The sequence below is a fragment of the Ips typographus genome, linkage group LG2 (assembly GCF_016097725.1).
Source record: "Ips typographus isolate SLU linkage group LG2, UJ_Ityp_2.0, whole genome shotgun sequence".
NCBI lineage: Eukaryota > Metazoa > Arthropoda > Insecta > Coleoptera > Curculionidae > Ips > Ips typographus.
The window spans coordinates 15,370,143-15,390,627 of record NC_138423.1 but is presented as its reverse complement, the minus strand read 5'-3'; the positions used below and the strand labels follow the sequence as shown (position 1 = coordinate 15,390,627).

The 20,485-nt window shown below is 35.3% G+C and overlaps 1 protein-coding gene across 44 annotated transcripts in view; it reads right to left on the bottom strand.

The window, feature by feature from the left end:
• The window catches only part of shot (dystonin-like protein short stop), a 203,854-nt gene that overhangs the window by 92,463 nt on the left and 90,906 nt on the right, over nt 1-20,485 (bottom strand). For 34 of the 44 annotated variants that reach the window (XM_081973574.1, XM_081973605.1, XM_081973590.1 and 31 more), the window contains 3 exons: nt 11,433-11,489; nt 9,609-9,698; nt 9,281-9,451 (listed from right to left, as the gene is read on the bottom strand). In XM_081973574.1, the coding sequence (XP_081829700.1) occupies nt 9,281-9,451; nt 9,609-9,698; nt 11,433-11,489 (318 nt within the window). The remainder of the gene's footprint in view (nt 1-9,280; nt 9,452-9,608; nt 9,699-11,432; nt 11,490-20,485) is intronic. The other 10 variants (XM_081973581.1, XM_081973608.1, XM_081973610.1 and 7 more) reach the window with 1 other exon arrangement.

Here is a 20,485-nt window from a genome sequence, read left to right as displayed (position 1 = left end):
TGAATGACGGAATAATTAGCTTGGCTACTGCTTTTTAACTGTTTCACATTGATGCCGGTTCTATTTCAGGAGAAAATCGCTGGTGAAATCCTCTCAACGGTTTAGGACCGATGATCGAGTCATGAAATAACAGTGCCACCCTAGAAATGTCAACGATACCAAAAACGGTAAATACCATCACCGCCTAACGGCATACCGGTGAAAATGAAAGCTCAAGTATTTGCCCCATTTACTATAGATTTAATTATTACCATTAACTAACTTTGATTGGATGGTTTAAAGTTTTGTTTGATAGTCACAAAATAAATTAGTGTATCACACTACTTAAAAAGATTCTAATTTAGTGTCAATAAACGTCGAGTAGCGCCATCTGCTGTGGTGCGGTTTAAATACATGCAGATACTTTCATTGGGCACTAGTTGATTTTAGTAGTGCATTTATAGGTGGCGCAACGGAACAATGACTAAAAAGTATTTAGAAGAAAGTATTTAAGGAATTTCTTTGTAACTTTGTAGATAATGCTGACAGATTTCATTACTTAATAATTCTGAGAAAAGATATAACGATATAAGGTAGGTTGCATCGAGAAAATATGTATTAAATTGGAATGTTTTGTGTAAGTCTGACCTACTTATGCAACTAGATAGGTATATGAAAATATCGATGTATAGAAAATTCTTAGTTTTTAGCCTTATAAGTTTATAATATGAATCATGAATCGTCCTGTAGGTCAGAAATAAGTACAGTTAGAAAATAGGCTGCAATGTGCATGCTCAAATTGCCAAATTTTACTTTATTCTGCATACCCATAAAAATTTCGAAAAAACGGTATGGTACCAGTTTGATACATGCATAGAAAAATTGTGTAAATATTATTATTAATTTTTCTACAAAAATTGTATTATCATTAAGTATTAGAGTTTTCGAGTTACCCGCATGTTCTTTGCCCCATGCTTATCTCTCCCCAACTTATCTAGGAAATCAAAATTTGTTGGCACTTTAGGGTAGGTTTCAAGAAGAAAGCTGCAATTTGAAAGAAGTTATTGACAATGCTGAATTTCCGAACATTAATTGACTCTGACAGTGAGAAGAACAATGATAAATTGTTTAGTTTTTCCGTATTTTTGAATTGGAATAACTCGTTCACATTAATAAATTGTGAGTATATATTTAATATATATGCGATAGTGAAAAAAAAATCTGTGTAAAGCTTAATAGTGAGTCGTCTTATGCAAAACACACCAAATACCTTTTGAGAAAGATATAGGAAAACTATAAAAGAAGACTTGAAATGAACCTATTGTGTCACAAAAGCAAAGCTATGCTATATCTAGTGGTAGTGTAACAGTTGTAACTAATTAATAAACTTTATTTATGGCACATGCCTAGGAGAACTAAAGGATCAAAATTCAGATTGTATACTATGTCTAACTTTTCATTTTTATTATATCTGTCTTGTCTAAATTACCATTTTTAAGTCATTTTCGATTCTATCTGAATTTTGACGTCAATTGAATATAACATGTCGTATAACATCTTATACAATCACTGAAACTGACATCGGGCATGATTGCAAAATAATCACTAGTTTCAAAGTTTTATTTAAAATATTACTTTATAAAGGGTTTTTAATGTCTAATTATGGATAATTAGTAATATTTTAGATATAAATACCCCTTAAGAATACGTCAAAAGACACAGATAGAATCGGAAAATGACATAAAATAGTAGGTTTTCATTAAATAATCAAGTTTGACGCAGCATATCCTTTATTAATCGTCATGACGTATTAGTGGTAAAGACCTCCCGCAAGAAGTTGATTTAAGTTGACGTGTTCGAGCAATTATTCAAAATTTACCAATAAAGTAATAATAAAGAGTGCAATCTTTTCGTTGGGCAACGTATGAAGAATATTATTCATAAGGCGATGTATTTAATAGACTTCCATTGAAGCAGACCTCTCCAAACATTGGTGAATGCGCTGCACTGCTTTCAAGCTATCAGAGCCCCAATTTCCGGAGACAACGAGATTGTCAACAGTTGATAAAATATGACAGAACTAGTGAAAAATGAAAAATGACAGCCCTTAGCCATAGTCTGTATTCGTTTCTATTGTCAACTACCATCCCTCAATTCGGAAATTCGGACACAGAGAGCTTTCAGAATCAAATCCATAATATTTTTTTGGTTTTAATAATTTTTCAAAATTCTAATCTGTACAGGGTGCTGCATTTTCGATGGTTTTACGGGGTACAGAGAAAACGGTAATAGATAGAAAAAAAGTAGCATACGTGTTCCGATCTCTTTTTCTGAGCTGAGATGACTGGCGAAGAGTGGGCTGCGAAAACTTCTTTTGTTTCAAAGATACAGGGGGCTTTTGAAAATTGGTCATTTTGGAACCTCCTCTGTATTTCATTTGCTATTAAAGTTATCAAAAAAGGAAAAACGGTTTCCGGTAGAAGTTTTGACGTAGAATCCAATGGCGTAGTCAGTTTTTTTCTATTACTTTTAGTTTCTAACATATGACAGTAAGTTATATTTTTTTAAATACAACACCCTATATATTTTTAGTTCATTTAATTCTGTTGATTTTTACTTTTTCAACGGTGTATTAAAACATATAAGTTTGTAAACGTTAATCTTGGTAATTAGAAAAAAAGCGTTTCCTTAACAAAAAAGTGCTAAATAATATGTATAAAAATACCCACAGTCGAAACAAAATTTGGCTATGTTCTTATTAACATGTTACATGTCGTTTGTAAACAGTTTTTTCAACTTCTACCTTAAAAATAGTAGAAAATTGAAATGGCCACTTTTCTTATTAAAGTGACGGTAGAACTGTTTGTAACTTAGATTTTTAATAAGATTTATTAAAAATATTTAATTTTCTGATGTGTTAGTTTATTTAATTTCCGATTTTGTTTGGTATTTTAGATATTGGCCTTTTTTTAGCTTAGCAAAGGTCTTTTTTTAAAATAACAGGATTAACCTCTACAAACTTATATGTTGTAATACACCGTTAAAAAGGTAAAAATCAACAGAATTAAATGACGTAAAAATATATAGGCTGTTCCATTTAAAAAAAATGTAACTTACTGTCATATGTCAGAAACTAAACGAAATAGAAAAAAACTGACTACGCCATTGGATTCTACATGAAAATTACTACCGGGAACCGTTCTTCCTTTTTTGATAACTTTAAGAGCAACTGAAATACTGAAGAGGTTAAAAAATTACCAATTTTCGAAAACCCCCCGTATCTTTGAAACAAAACAAGTTTGCGCCGCCCACTTTTCGCCAGTCATCTCAGCTCAGAAAAAGAGATCAGAACACGTATGCTACTTTTTTTCTATCTATTACCGTTTTCTCTGTATCCCGTAAAACCATCGAAAATGCAGCACCCTGTACAGAGTGTCACAATAAGCCGTGCACGCGGCTGTTTCTAAAAAACTATACTAAGTATGGCTACGAATTTTTTTTTTTATTAGTAAATGTGGTCAAGAGAAAATGCTGAATATTATTTTCTAAATTCACCGCTAGGGGGGCATTTCGATACAAATAAAATGAAAAATGTCCAAAAACTCAATGGGAAAATATATTAAGAATCTCATAAAAGTAATCCCCTATTCTCTATGAAGAATTTTCCTATTTAACTTTTTTTTCTCTATCTTCAAAGTGATGCGAGTAGTCCAAAGTTTGCTTTGAAAGAAACGAAATATCTCGAAAACGGCTAATCGTAGAAACTTCGTTTTTGCGGCATTTTAAACAGCATTTTCTGTCCTGTAGTGTCCCAAAACAATGTTCTATTTAGTTTTCTGTCTTTTTTATAGATACATCATCTTTTTGACAGACATCCTGTACTATACAGTTATTGAAGAGATGGTCCAGTTGTAGTTTAACTTAACTTTTAAGTCGCCAAAAAAAAGCCAAGACAAACTTTGCTTCAAATATTCTTCAACTTAGATAGACAACTGTGATCAATGCATTCAAGCTAGACGAAATTAATGAAGGAAGAACTTGCTATCTACCTAAAGTCAATCCAGAAAAAAGTTCTCAATTCAATCTCTTTGAAACATAAAACTAAGCAATGTATTAAAAAATTAATAATTAGTAGAATTTTCACTTATTTTAAAGATGCGTTCTATAAGGTCCTGCAATTAAACTTCCTGAATTACTAGTTCGAGGATTTCGTACGGACCTTAACTAAAACTGCAGTCTTATTATTATGATAAAATTGTCTATAAAATTAAGGATACTCTCTCACTTCTCCCATTATGAGATATGAAAATACCAGTTTTATCCAAAACTTAAACTTGAAATAATCTTTTAATTCTGGGAAATAAAAAAATAGCAGAAGAAGCGTTGTTATGGCTAACGATATCCCCAGATTTAACCCTCTTGGACTGCATTTCCTTGGTCATGTTATTTAAAAATCTCGCCTTAAACAAAATGCTACACAAAACTATATCTTAAAATTTTCTAATATAACTAATATTCTGATAAAAGGGATGACATTTTACTGAAATTTTACACCTCAAGCTTAAAGTGATCTGCCCGCGAGATTAACACTTAAATATTACTAAATAATTTTCTACTATTATGACAGGATACCACGAGAACTCGTGATTTAAAAATGAAAATGAAACACGACACAAAATACTGATGCAAATTGCTTTAGTATAAAAAATCTTACCTTCCCCGACTAAACCGTGTATGCATAAAAATACAGGGAAACCATTAAGTGATTAGACTAAACGTTAAACATAAAAAATTGGGCAGTAAAAAAGCGCAACAAACTGCAGTTTAAATCAAGCTGATGATGCATTCTGTAAGAAAGGAATGAATGATCCCACGCATACGAAGGCGACAAAAATGTCAACGCATTGAGATAAACAAAGCCATTTGTAATTTATCGAATTCCGAACGTAAACAACACCAATTTGGGCATCTGGTCCGTCCTACTTAAAACCGCCAAAATTCTTTTTTAATAACGTCGTAGGTCGATTGGGAAAAATAAAACAATAACCGGGCGTCCCCACAACCACCTAACTGACTTTTCGAACGACACACAATCAATAACGAAAAACATAAATCTGTGAAAACAGCTGTTCGATTTGTTGAATTTTAGAATGGCTACGTTGAAATGTCGACGGATTTATTACAGTAATAATGAGTCGGTTTATCGGAATATTCCATCATGCTGCAAGCTCGAAAGCACATCACTTCATGCTTTATGTGTGTGAAAAGTTCTTTATCAAGCTCTCTAATGAATACTAAATTATTGCTTAGTACAAGTGCTGTAAGCAGTTTCCACTCACTAGAATTTCAAATAAACATTTTGTTTAAAAAAAGTATTACTCAGTTGTTATTGATGGGTCACACTGTTTTGATGACGCTTAAAATTAGTAAAGTTATTTTAAATTTAAATAATAAAACAATTATCAGACTTGTTATTTTTGTTAAAAATATGTAAGCGTTATAACTAAATTTATTGCGCTTGCTAACTACATTTTCTAGCTTTAAAAAATGTCTTCTGTGACGTTTTGAAAAATATTGTAGGAAATTATTTGTATTTTTTAGTAAGTTAACTTGATTTATAGGTATATCAGGTGTACAGAAGGACTTTGAACATAGGAGATTAAAATTTTATTTCTTTGCGCCTGTACGATTATTTACGTCGTTAAGAAGAATAGACCAGTTTCTAGTCTCAGTGCTCTAATAACCTATTAAACTAGTAAATTTAGTGATAATTGACGATTTGAGATAACGAAATGAAACAACACAAGATTGACATATGCGCTTTATCAGAAACGAATAGGAAAGGACAAGGCACATCAAGATCATCACAAGTAATAGATGTAAGAGCAAACCTCAGCGAACATAGGCACAGATCACAACCTACTACTGTGTAAAATGATCATGGAAAAACCCCACAGGATCAAAAAACCTACAGCAACCATCGAAAAGCTTAATATTGAATCATTGATAGATGATGACACGAGAAGCCTGTATGAGAAACGATTAACAAATAAACTGAAAGGACTTAATACGCTGGAGTGTGATGTAGAGAGCTGTTGGAATAAAATCAAATAATGTATCATAGAGACAGCCGAAGAATCCATTGGAAAAGAAAAGTCAACATAAATGGGACCAATAATAGCAAAAAACTCTGGTTCTGTCACGAAGTTAAAGAACTTTCACAACAGAACAAGAAATCCTACCTCATATACAGGAACTCACCAACACAAAACACTCCGAATATACAGAAGTGAGAAACAGAATCAATGCCAGAATCAAAGCCATACAACGAGATTACTGGTCAAAATTTACAAGCGATATGGATCACGACCTATATGGAGTACAGAAGAAAGTCTGAAAGATGCTCAAGAACAGGAAACAGCCAATAAATGAGTTTTTGCAAACAAAACGAGTCACCAAAGATGTATGGGAAAAATACTTCAGGAAACTCTATAGTAACACCGAAGAAGCCATAAGCATGGAAAACTACGAGACAAATCATCAAATAACACTGAGCGAAGAAGAGGTAATGACAAAAATCAAAAAATTGAAAAACAGAAAAGCTCCCGGGCCAGACCTCATCCCAAACGAACTTCTGAAATATGCCGGACCTGAACTAGAAAAACGTCTAAAAATCCTCTACAACAACATTTTAGAAACATCGGAAATACCTACGGAATGGCACAAAAGTATAACTATCCCTATATTCAAGAAAGGACAGAAGACGCACCCAGACAACAACAAGGCTTCAGACGAAACAGATTCACGACCGACGCCATATTCATTATCAAACAACTAAAAGAAAAATCAATCGAATGTAATACACCAGCATATGTCTGCTTCATCGATTTGACCAAGACATTTGATAGAGTTTGCCTCTCCGACGTCATAAATATACTGACAGCGAAAGAAACGCCAGACACCATCGTAAGAGAAGTCCGCAGTCTCAATATGAACAACATGACTAAAGTAAAGGCAGGAGACACTTATACGAAAGAGATACCGACACCAGAAGGTGACAGCCTTAGCCCATTTCTGTTCAATCTCTTAATGGACAGAATTATAGAGGAAGAATCATCACTAAATATGGGATACCGAATGGGACAGAATAAAAGAATCAGTATGGTATGCTACGCCGATGATGCAGCTATTTTCGCGAAAACTTAGGACGATCTACAGGGACAACTACACAAATTCTGCCAGGTCAGTCAAGCGTTGAACTTGACCATATCTATAGAAAAAACGAAAAGCATAATCTTTGCTAAAGATCCCGTAAGATGTAAGCTGGTAGTTCAGGACAAAATCATCTAGCAAGTCTCACAATTCAAATATCTGGGTATGGATCTGTCGAGTTATCACGACCCAGTGAAGGACCTAAGAAGCCAAATCAATGAAGCGTCTGCCATGTCAGGCTGCTTAAGGCAGATAATATGGGCGAACGAATACATGCGAAAGGATAGCAAGATCAGGATCCATATGACTTGTATCAGGCCAATCATGACATACGGAATAGAAACCAGAGAAGAAACCAATAAAAATGCTTCGAGTATCCGAAATGAAAACGCTCAGGACTATGATGGGAAAAACAAGAATAGACCGAATTAGGAACACTGACATTAGGGAACAATGTGGGGTGCAAGACATCGTAAGATGGGGGAGACAAAGAAAAAGCTATTGGTACGCTCACGTGAGAAGAATGGAAGAGGGAAGATTGCCACGCATCGCACTTGAGGGGAAACCAATAGGGAAAAGAGCACCCGGAAGACCACCTAAAAAATGGAAGGACAGCTGGCAGCCCACCTCCCAGGAAATGATCCAGAGGAACCTGCAAAACTAACAGATCGCGAGATCTTAAAAATGAAAAAAAAAAAAGAAGAACTAATCAGATTTGAAGACCAATCACTGTTGCAATACTCAACCCAGAAGACTTTGCCAACATTACTGACAATAAGTTTGCTTTCTGTACTAAGCATTTTTTTCCTCTTTAGATGCTTTCAATAACTACATTTCGATTTCCTTTGCTAAATTGGAACTATATTATCCAAACATATATTTTGTTAGTAAAGTAGGCATTACACGAAGCAAATTTGCTACGGAATTTATTTGCATACATTTTTGTTTTGAGCAAATATTTCCTCAAACTGCTAAACGGGTAGCGAGGTTTTTTTTTATTTTGGCAAACAGGACAGCAAATATTTTTCAACAAATGATCAAAGCAAATATTTCATTATTACACAGACAAGCAAATATTTGCTTCGTGTAATGCCTGCTTAAGACAAATATTTTTAGCACATCTTCAATTATGGTTCAATCACTCGAACTGGAGAACAATCACTATCAACAAGTAATGAACTGTTCTGTGTGTGTTATTTTAGGACCAGTTGCCTTTGTTACCTGCTGTAAGCTCTTGACTTGATAAAAATGCATATTGAAACTCAAATAAAAACTTTCAGAGTTTCATTGGAAACAATCAAGTGTGTGGAAAAAGCCTAGAATTTTAAAAAACTAAATGATTTATTATCACGCAAGCTACATGTCACTAAACGCGGTAAAGCACATTTTTGTTTATTTTAAATGTTGAAGAGCGTTTTTTCAAAACGCCACAAAATAGTTTGTAAAAACACAAGTCTGATTATGTTGAGTGTTGCAAAACTTCCAATATTTCATTAATTTTATTGAGTTTTGCTGCTTTTGAATGCGAAAATGAATCCGTCCACCAGATGAGCAGCACAGACCCTCGACCACCACCGACGCACACATTTTAAAGCTTATTGTATTAAAACTTTTGTAATAAACTAGGGGACAAATATACAAATTAAAATTTTTAAAAACGTCAAGAATTAAAATTCGTCAACGATCCCCGGACTGAATCTACATCGTGCTCAAAGTGCACCCTGTGGAATATAGGACTAATTCTGACGTTTTTAAATTATATGTTTGTTCCCTAGTTTATTACATAAGTTTAAATACAATAAGCTTTAAAATGTGTGCGTCAGTGGTGGTCTGTTGTGCTGCTCATCTGGTGGACGGCCGGAGATTAACCGTACAGGTCCAAAAAAAGTAAAAACTGATTTCCTATGTTAATCTCTTATGTCCAAGGATCTCCTGGACACTCTTGTGTCTAACCAATCAAAATGGTTTTCCAGGGATCACTTTTATACTTTTTTGATAGCAACGACACTACGTTACGTAATAAATAATCATCAGCTACAAATAGCAGATACATGGCATTTCGCAAATAGCAAAAAATCGCATCACTCACCTGGAAGTGCAGAATAATAGTCCAAATCAAGCCGAGAGTCAGCTTGGGATTGCCATCTACGATATCTTCCGATCGGATGTTGACTAGTTTTACGTTTTTACAACGTAGGAAATGTAGCGCCGTATCGATGTTGTGCAGCATATGGAAACGCATCTGGCCTTTCTCTCTCGGCTGTAAAAACGACACAAAAACTAAGGATGTTATCGGATAGGCAATATGCAATTAAAATCAAATAGAGATAATTGCAAAATCTTATTCAGCATACATCGATCGATTCATTCATATAACATTAATTAATCTGATCCTCGTGCGAACAAACGTAGCTTACCAGTTGTTCGCCAGTTAAAACTTCCAAGAGGGAAATCAGATTGTGTCCATCCCGCAGGTCTTCGAAGAGATCTCGGATGCTGCGTCTTGCCTGCAAAAATGAAATCAAGTTATAAGAACAATCTCCAGCAAAAACAACTAAAAGTGCAGCAGCCCTTAATGTTGGTGGATGCCTCAATATATTCTAATGGTTGTTCTTAATGAATGACTTTAAACAAAAGCTGCTACAATATTGCCGAAGACAAAAAGAAGTATTAATAGAAGGGCAGACAATACGGTGTAAGTGTTATCATTGTATAAGCTTCAGTAAGACATTGCTTTGAATATTTGGTTATAAAACACCCCACTTTTAATAACATTCAGACCTGACTCGTGTCTCTTCTTCTCAAATCGTTCAAATCAGACAATTGTGTGGTTTACAACTTATTTTGTAGTGAAAACAGTGAAGAGGAGTTAAATCATCAGGTGACCCAGAAGACCAAGTATACAGAGGATATTGCTGGATATAAACGTAGTGATAAAGATAAATAAATTTGGAAACCGGGATTAATTTTTCCCCATTCAATCTGTAGCTCTTATAGTTTCCAAAATTCCACATGTCGAACCAATTTGGAACACACTGTATACATTAGTTAACTATAGAGCCTGCTGAATAAAAAATATAGTAATTCTAAAGTGATTAGAGAATGTCATCAAACATTGGAGTGGTCAACTTGTATACCTACTTAATGAAATTCTATCTTTATGCCGGGTGACCAAATAATACTGTTCCTCGACCATATCTCGGGAACAGTTCGTCGTAAGATTTTGGGATAAAATTTTTTTTAGGTAAATCGGCCATGAAGAATTGCTGGAAAATACTTTTAAGTTCTAAAAATTACCACCAGAGGCTGTAACTGCCATCTTAAATTTTTAAATTGCATTTTCTATAAATTTTGCACAATAAACTATAGTTTTTTTTTTCTCATTTTTAAACCGAACCAATTTATCTATCATTTTCGTAAAAACACAAATTTCTGTTATTTCAAAAACAAAGATGGCGTGAGGTGTTCAATTGATTTTGCAATAACCTGCTTTAACCTGCTTAACAAATTCGGTATTGTTGAAAAGAGCATTTCTTGGGAAATAAGAATCAACCAAAATATAGCTAATTTAGTTGAATCTTTCTGCGCCAAGGGGCTACTTTTGACACAATGACTCAAATTAAAAAAATAAATAAAAAAAACAACTGGAATGACTTTTTCTTTATGAAAAAGTAGCCAAATAGGCCAGTAAAAACCGTTTTTCAAATTCTCATTCCTAACCTGAAATATTGAGAAAATGAGATTATGAGATATGGTCGAGGAACAGTCTTATTGGGTCACCCGGTACAAGATGGTTTTTAATAACTCTAATATTTTACCAGATAAATTTGGAGTGCAAGACAGTTTTGATTGAAGATTTTGTTATACTTCTGACATTCGATGTTGGGACAACCTGTATATTTACATGTTCTCAATTAGGGCTTGAGTGATGGATTGTTTACATGCACCACTATCATGCATTTGATTTGGTCCAAGTAAGAGGATTAAAAATTCATTTTTTTTTTCTCTTTTACAAGAAGCATTTATTTATAAAACACTCTTTACAGTTAACAGGTTGGTAGAAAGGCTAGGTTAAACATTATGAAATAACAAATAAAACAATGATTGTGCCAATATTTCAAATTCAAAGCATCCGTCTTAAAAAGCATAGCCAATGATTCTACACACTGACATTATAGAAAATGTGAAAAACTACAAAACACACGACAAAAGCAAGCAAAAACAATCCACACGCAACTTACGGGTGGACAACACGGACTGTTGTTGATATAAACACACACATGGAGACAGGTGTACGTCTGGAAACATTAAAACAAATCTCAGTTCTAGTTTAGGTTGGTTTGCATAGTAAATTGTAACAACACTTGTTTAAAACAAGCTCACCATTGGGATCTCAGAAACCATATGAGATACGAGAAAGTTTAAATTGGGTATGTATGACAATTTAAACTTTCTCGTATCTCTTATAGTTTCCGAGATCCCAATGGTGAGGGTCGAATTTGAATTACCCTGTACTGTATAGTATGTAATTGGCAAATTACACAAGCCAAATCCAAAATTGCGAACGCCATCCAACTTTGACTTCACGTCATCAATAACGTAATTTTAACTTAACATGTTAAGTATTATTTCTATGTTAGTCAACAACAATTTCCTGGAGAAGAGAGGAAACTGTCCTATCATTTGACAAATAATCTATTTTGACAGAATAGGTACATTGTATCCCAATTGTGTTGTTTGACGTCATAATGAGATGTCCGACAAGTTGTCTGTCGTAATATAAATCTGAGACGATGATTAACGTGCCTTTTTAAAAAATCGCTTTTCACCTTATCGGGTGGTCCGCAAGGCCCTCAAACAAAGAAATCGCGCGCGGAATTTAACGCATGACCAATTCCAGGGCACACAATTAATTTGCAATATTAGATACGAAATAATGAACGCATAATGTTCGATCTAGACAAGCCTGGCGACGTGGAAAACTATGCGGCCAAGCTAAATACGGAATATTCAAGATTTGCCATTTATCAGTGAGTGAAGCCATAAGGATATGTTCGTTTTTCAACTTATAAGGCAGCACACATATTTTACAACTAAAGAAGGGCAAATATGGTATGTGAGAAATGCCCTTGGGAATCTTGCTGCTTTGTTTATATTTTAATCACATTTTATGTAGAACAGACTTTCTTTGTCTTCGGTAAGCAAAGGTCAGGTAAATATAATATTTGGGTAAGACTTATCGCATACGACAGCAAAGGCAAATGCCATTTAGAAATTGGGGATTTTAACAACTCAAAACCTTAATAAGTCATTAGCGCAATAATAATTATGCAATTAAAAGATTAGACGTGTAACGTCATAGGAATCAGTTTGATATTTGGCAACATTGTTTCTGATAAATTTGTGAAGAGTGCGACACAATTGAGTTTTTGAGTCATGTCAAGGATATTTTGGTGACAAAATATCTTTGGTCAGACTTACTCCAACGTTTTCTCGTCCAACAATTGACAGTAAAGAGAGATCAATCCTCGGATCAAAAAAAACAAAGAAAGGAAGGTGGCTATAAAGAATTACAAAACTTGTCCAAATATGGAGATCTTATAGAAATGAAGAAAATTAGAGCCAGAACGCAGAGATTTTTGAAGAACAAAAAAAGGAACGGATTTATCAATTTCGGTAACTCGCTACACAGAGAATCAAGCATCAAGAATACATGGAATAAACGAAATTTAATGGTATTTACAAGGCTACCAGTTTTGTACCTTTTGACGACCACCTTAGAAGGAACATGTTGCAGAGCATGGCAGTTGCCGATTGGGACCCAGACTTCCAAAAAGAACAATCACCCCACAGAACGGAAGAATTCAGCATGGCAGAGTTACATACAAACAGTTTCATACAAACTTCTGGATGTATTCAACCAGTGCCTACTTGGAAGCACATTACCTGAGAGATGGAAACACTATTTGGTTATGCCCATATGTAAACCAAACAAAAAACCGGACAGACCTGAAAACTTTAGACCGATCATCTTGTCGTCATGTTACCTTAAAACACTATAAGTTATTGCCAAAAACAGGATAGAATGGATTATAGGATGTACTATCCGCAATGCAGACAGGATTTAAAAAAAAAATGAGTGTTCATAACAATATCGCATATCTGACAGCTTACACAAATCTGGCATTTAATCGAAATCAACACGTTCTCGTAGTTTTCCTAGATCTTAAGTCAGTCCATGACAGAGTAAGCCTACCTATTTTATACAGAAAACTGACTAGGATTGGAATTCACACTGACATATGTAATATTGTACATGATATTTTAGACAACAGAAAAATTTTCATTAGAAACTCGGACAACTCACTGTTTGGACTAGAGAAAATCAATCAAAGTGCAACCCTGTTTAACATACATATCGCCGCTCTATTTCATCAAGCCACAGAAGACGTAGGGATCATGGGGTATGCTGAAGTGGTATTCTGCAAGGGAAAAAGGATCAACGACACTATACGTAGGATGAATGTATGAAATGGAAGGCAACATCATCTCACAAAAACCAGTGGTGAGATATCTTGATATGTACTTGGACGCAAACTTGAATTGGAATCACCATATCAAATGGATCATAGACAAGGCACAGAAAAGATTAAACGTGTTGAAGGCATTCTGCAGAACTTGGTGGGGAGGGGACCCCAGGACCCTCAAGATGGTGTACAACGGACTAGTCAGGTCACATCTGGGCTTTGGGTCGTTCTTGTTCAAACCTTTGAGCAAGAAAAACAAACAAGTGATGGACCAAGTACAGTTCCAGAGCCTCCGAGTGATACTGGAGTGCATGAGGTCGACGCAAGTAAACGTTCTGCTGGCTAAAGCAGCAGAAAAGGACTTGGAATACCGCAGACAGTGGTTAGCAGCGAAATTCATTGCGAAAATAGTCGAAATCATCCTCTTTTGCTCATTATAGACCAAATAAAGGTGAAAAAGAGAATTAATGTCAACTTTTGGAAGGGGGAAGAAATACCCTATATTGTACAGGCCTACGATCAGTTCAGACTACATTTAAGCAGATTTAGAGTTTTCAGTAAATTTCCATGCTTCCAATATGAAATGAGGTTCAAATAGAGGACATCCCGATTTTCAACCTTGGACTGAGTAAGCAGCAGGACAACGTAACACTCAGGTTTCTCGAAAATACAGAGGAACGCAGGAAGGAACACGTATTCATATATGGTACACAGATGGCCTGAGATGGACTCTCAGAGTGCCATTGCAAAAGTGAGAAGAGGAGAGATGCATCCAAGCAGCGATCATATAATGCTGGAAACACAGAGGCTTCTGATGGATGACAGGGGTATATACAGGAACGAGGTGGCGGGCAGACTTGCAGAGTTGGGGTAGATGTTAAACATCCCAAGAAAAATATAAATATGTAGCTATCACCTGCTACCAGAAATAAGAAAAATAATAAGAAGAAGTCACGACGAGTTGTGGAGAGCCCCCTTCCAAGTTCGGGGCAGACATTTTGCTGCAGCAGGACAGAGTTTTCCGGAGGTTCCGTGGTTTAATGGGATTCCGACACCTTTATGCACAAGAACAATATTAAGTTAAAAAAATGCACGGGAACTCGCCGACTCGACTGCAGGGTTGAGGGGTGATGGGTCTGCCTCTAGGTAGACACTTGTCAAGAAAAGAAAAAGAAACTTGCTAACGCTCTTTCTCCAGAAGAGACGTATAAGAGGAAACCACATACACAATCACAGCACTGGAAAATACGGAATAGCAAATCCTTGCATGACAAAGAGAGTTAAAGTCCAGAATATGACTTAGAGTCAGACAACCCTCTAGACAACCGAATGTGCTGGCAAATTGTTCTGGACAGAACAGAAGCCATTGAAACACAAATAAACAAACAACAAATTTTTTTTCATTTTCAGTTTGTTATATCCACACATTACTTTCATAGAACTTTGCATAAAAAACGTAAAAACACGTCTGGAACAATTTAGAAAGTTGCTTAAAACCAGAAAGAAGTTTTTCTGGCTGGTTTCCCAGTTGACATAAAATTATACGGATGTCCGGGCTTTTAAAAAGTAACCAAATTTGTTATTCAAAATTACAATAACACAGAAATATGGCAAAAATCAAGAATAAATTGGAATGACGTAACAATATAATAGAGCAGTAACTGTTTTGAAAATAACATTCAAAACATTTACCTTTCTATTACATTGTTAAGTTATCTCATTTGACATCTTTCAAAGCCTTCATGAGCTAAAACTACTCAAGACAACATAAAAATACAGTACACTCTTGGAAGCACTTTAAAAACACATGGCAGTTGTTAAAAAATAAACATTTACAAAAGAATAATGGCCGAAAACAGGAATAAAGCGGTAATTCAAATAAGGAAAACTGTACGTAAATAAATAACACATTTGGTGGCGGTATCGTCAAATAAATAGCGTAAATCTCAACTGACAGCAACCTTCTATTTGCGCGGCCATTAATCATCTTAGGAATAAAAACACAAAGGCACAGCACAAACGACGAAAAAAAATCCTCAAAAAGGCCACCACAACGAGAAAATACGCAAACCAAACACGTACGAAGAAAAAAGTGTAACGACCGGTTGAGATCAACAATGCATTCATTCTTTGAACCGAATTCTTTTGATGACAGACAGAATATGTGTAGTAATTAACTTGAGAGCAAATTGTTAGGTTTTATACCGAGTGTTTTGTGTCGGTAAGGCAGCTAGGATTAATGAAATATTTTGAAGCTGAATAGGTCAAAGCAAGGTGTGTCAAAATATGTGATTTTAGGGTGAAAGAAATTTGACGCCCTCTAGCGTCCAAACGGTGTCATCTATCAACTCATGTTGGGACATTTTTCGAAAGCTTGAAATTTGCTCTATTTTTTGCTTTCTATAACATTTTGACGTAACTTGTCAAATAAGGGAGTAATTTAGGGTCAAAGCGAGGTGTGTCCCAAAATATGTGATTTTAGGGTGAAATAATTTTGACGCCTTCTAGCGTCCAAACGGTGTTATCAATCAGCTCATGGGGGGACATTTTTAGAAAGCTTGAAATTTGCTCTATCTTTTTTTTTCTATGACATTTTCACGTAACTTTTCAAATAAGGGAGTAATTTAGGGTCAAAGCAAGGTGTGTCCCAAAATATGTGATTTTAGGGTGAAATAATTTTAAGAGAAAACTAAAATGACTTTGATTCCAATTTAGTAAGTTTATTCTTTCTTAATTTGTTTTGCGTTGCATTTTTATTTATTTTTAGAGTGTTTCATTAAATCGCATAACAGAACTTTACATTAATATTAAGGAGATTTTAGACTTTTGTAGATTATACAGTGTATTGAAAACTGCGCCCGCCTCCATTAGGTTCTTGGAAATACTTTTGTAACCGTCAAAAAATGAATTTAAAATAGCTCAACTATTATGTTTTGTCATATTTTTTTTAGAGAGCAGCGTATTTCATAAATAGGTGAGTCCCAACATTGGTTGTAGTGGGTTTTTCGGTCAGGTATTAACAGAAAACAACTGTTCTTCTTAGGACAACGTTTCGGTTTTATTTTCACCCTTCCTCAGGGCGCTACAACGTGCCTAACATGTAATACTACAAAAAGTATAGATTTTAAAGTTCTTTTTTATCTTTTTTACTTTGTAAAACGTTGCATAAAAAGAGGGTAAGAAAAAAAGATAAACCGTACTAGTTTACTATAACAGTATCACGTCATATTTTGACAGAACAGTTGGCTGCAAGATACAGCTCGGTCTTTTGTAAAGCCAGGAAACTGACAAATTCAATCCCATAGAGATACAAAACAACGAAACATACTTGAAAAGTAACAAAATCAGTGTGTCTGGTTGAATGCATTTTATACTTTTATCAGCGCATTTTTGGAATTTGTAACATTTGGTTGTCTGACTAGAAGGCTTTCACGGCCGGTCAAAACTGAAATATGAAAGTTATCCGGGCTTATAAGCCGTGGTCCAATGGAGGAAATTGAGCAAAGGAGGAAATTTTGCGATAGTACCGGCAATGCTGCCGGTAGAGGAAATCATTGCAAATGTGGAGAGTGGAATATGTTCGTTGCCAATACACACCGCAGTCGAATTCTGCAGCGAGCAAAACCCCCAAAAAGCAATCTCACTTTTGGAGAAAGAACAGCTGTTAAACCACTCAATCAAGACAAAGAGATCCTCGTTTTACCTGCTGATAAAGGAAACGCAATGGTCATATCAACAACTACGAACGGAAGATCGAAACCCTTCTAGATCCCATAACCTACAAGAAGTTACCACGTGACCCAACAGCTCGAATACTTAGGACCACAAACCAACTTATTAAAGATTCCACGACACGCTGAAGATATCTCGAAACTCAAGAAATCAGAGACCCTTCCACCCAGAATTTATGGTTTACCTAAAATACACAAGCCGGATGTACCTCTGAGACCCATCGTTAGTGCCATTGGAGGCCCTACGTATGAGATAACGAAGTACCTTACAACACTCCTTCAACCAAAAATAGGAAAGATAGCTTCATAAAAGACTCAGCACATTTTGTGAACAAATTGCATGCCTCAACTTTATCTCCAGGTGACGTCCTTGTGAGTTTTGATGTTGTTTCTTTTTTCACTAGGGTACCCACCAAAACGGCTATGGAGCAGATAGAACGAGATTGTGCATTGGACATCGCCAAAGTGTTCAGACACTGCCTAACCACCACTTACTTACAATGGCAGGGTAAATTCTTCGAACAGAATGACGGTTTAGCAATGGGCAGTCCTTTCAGTCCGGTAATAGCAAACTATTTTATGGAAGTAAATGCACTGGCCACCGCTCCAAAGAAACCAAAGTGATTGTTTCGATACGTTGACGATACTTTTGTAGTATGGAGTCACGGTGAAGACGAACTGCAGCAATTCTTGGTACATCTAAACTCCATAAATCCAAGAATTCAATTTACTATGGAGACCGAAAAAGAAGGAAGTCTACCTTTCCTGGATGTAATGGTGACAAAGAAACCTAATGGAACACTGGCTCACGAATCGAAAACCAACACACACGGATCATTATCTCAATAGTGGATCTAATCATCACCCTAGCCAAAAAAGAGGAGTGATCAAAACCCTACCGGAGCGGGCAAGAAGGGTTTGCGAACCATCAGAGTTAGAAAGGGAGCTTAAACATCTGGAAAGGGTTTTCGGATGGAACGGATACAGTAGACAACAATTCAACAGAGCCACTCGTCCAAGAAACATCGAACTACGTAGACAACAAACGGGGGAAGTTGAAGAGAAAGTTGGTTGGACTTGCTTACCATACATACACAAGGTCACGGATAGGATTGGAAGGATTTTAGAGAAGCAAAAGGTCAAGACGGTTTTAAACCAACCCGCACGATACAGCAGAGTCTCAGATCGGCCAAGATCAGTTTGTATGAATACCTTTGGTACTATGGTTTTATGAAAATAGCTGAAGTAGCTGGAATAGCCTCTAATAGTTAAGTAGGTACCAAGCAGGTTTTTAATGTATCACTTTTCTTTATGTAAATGAATTCAAATAATCTTAACCAATTACGTCCCTGAAATTTTTACCTCATCAACAATGTTGCCAATTTAAAACAAATTATATTTATGCTAATAACTTTGTTAAAAGGCATTTTATACATTTTTGTCGAGAGTGTGGTTTCACAGAACGTACTGAAGAGTTTGAGCGCCATTTTCAATACACCTTCTAAATTGCCTTTGAAGCTTATTGCGTAATATTTCCAGCTTTCTAAAACCAACTAGTCAATTAAAAAAATCACCATGTCGAAATAAAGTGAGATGTGAAATTAGTACAGAAAAGTATGTTTTTTGACCTGATCGGTTGATCAGAAGCAGAGCCCTACAATAAATATTTCCATATTGTTTTGTGTAGAAAAACTCAAATATCGTTATAGTTTGCTGATTAGGACTTATCATAAGCATTAAAAAGGATAACCATAATGACGTTCATTTTCAGTACAAAAAACTTGCTTAAACTGCTTAAGACTACACATTATCATAAATGTCACAACAGCATTTGTAGTTCTTAATTAAAATAGTTGTACTTTCGAAGGTGAAAGAACACTTTTGAAAGCTCAGTTCAGTTTTCCATTGTATAATAAATTTCAACTTGATACAGATGTATTTTTGCATTGATTCAAAGTATTTGGTTCTCAGTTCTCTTGCTAATGTTCCCTCATATCTTCGACCCGTAGAAATTATTTATGTTTTTTTCCTGATTACAAAATTTCCAAGAGAAGTGTTGATAGAATGTGACAGAAAAAGCTGGTAATAACGGGTTATTGTCACATTCCAGAGACATTTCTCTTGATAACTCCCTTCGTTTGAAAATTACGCCCATTGCTAGACACAAACTTAAATTCGTTGATACCATCAAAAGTTTGCAAGTTTACTGTATTGCTATTATCTTCCGTTGGTTATACGCCATCAGTCTCTTCAGTTACAATCAAAACTTGTGGTTGTTTGATTTCTTTGGTAGTTATGCTTAATCACCTACGCCCGTGATAAAGTAGTAATACTTGCAGGTTATCACAAATTTCCTCTCTTCCTAATTTACCTGAAAATTGAGATGTTAGACAGCAAAACGGCAACATAGTCGTTTTTTTAATCATTAACTGAAGAAACGGCGGCAATGGCCTTTCAACAGAAGAGGTCGTACAGCGAGTTATAGATAGACAAAGAAACATTATTTTTAGTCGGGGTTTTCGTGTCGCTGTCTGCTTTACAAAAATAAAAACCTTGGACTACATTTTCTAATCAGGTGTACTATGCCTTCTTATCTTCATATTTTCAGATTTGTGTCTTTTTAGTTTCGTTATTTCCTTTTAAAAGTGTGTAGGAAACTTGCGTACAATCACTGGGTATCATGGTAAAAAAATCATTCGATAAAAGGAAAAGTTGAAAACCTTACTGTCACGCTCCTATTACCACCTGAATTGGTAGCAATCCGAATGATTCATAAACCCATTTTGTTTAAATTATGATAAATCTTTAATGAAACCATTATTAAAAACGTCTACAGTGTTTACACCGCCAGTGTATAAGTAATAAAGATCAACTCCATAAAAGGAAGTTACCGCAAAGGCTGTTGGTTTTTTTCTAGTTAGTCGGTATCTAATAAACTTAAGAAACGACCTCAATTTTGCAAACTACGATCATTATTCACGTCCGTATATTGTGACAAAATGCCTAGTATAATTAAGTATTTTATTTTTTTTCCAG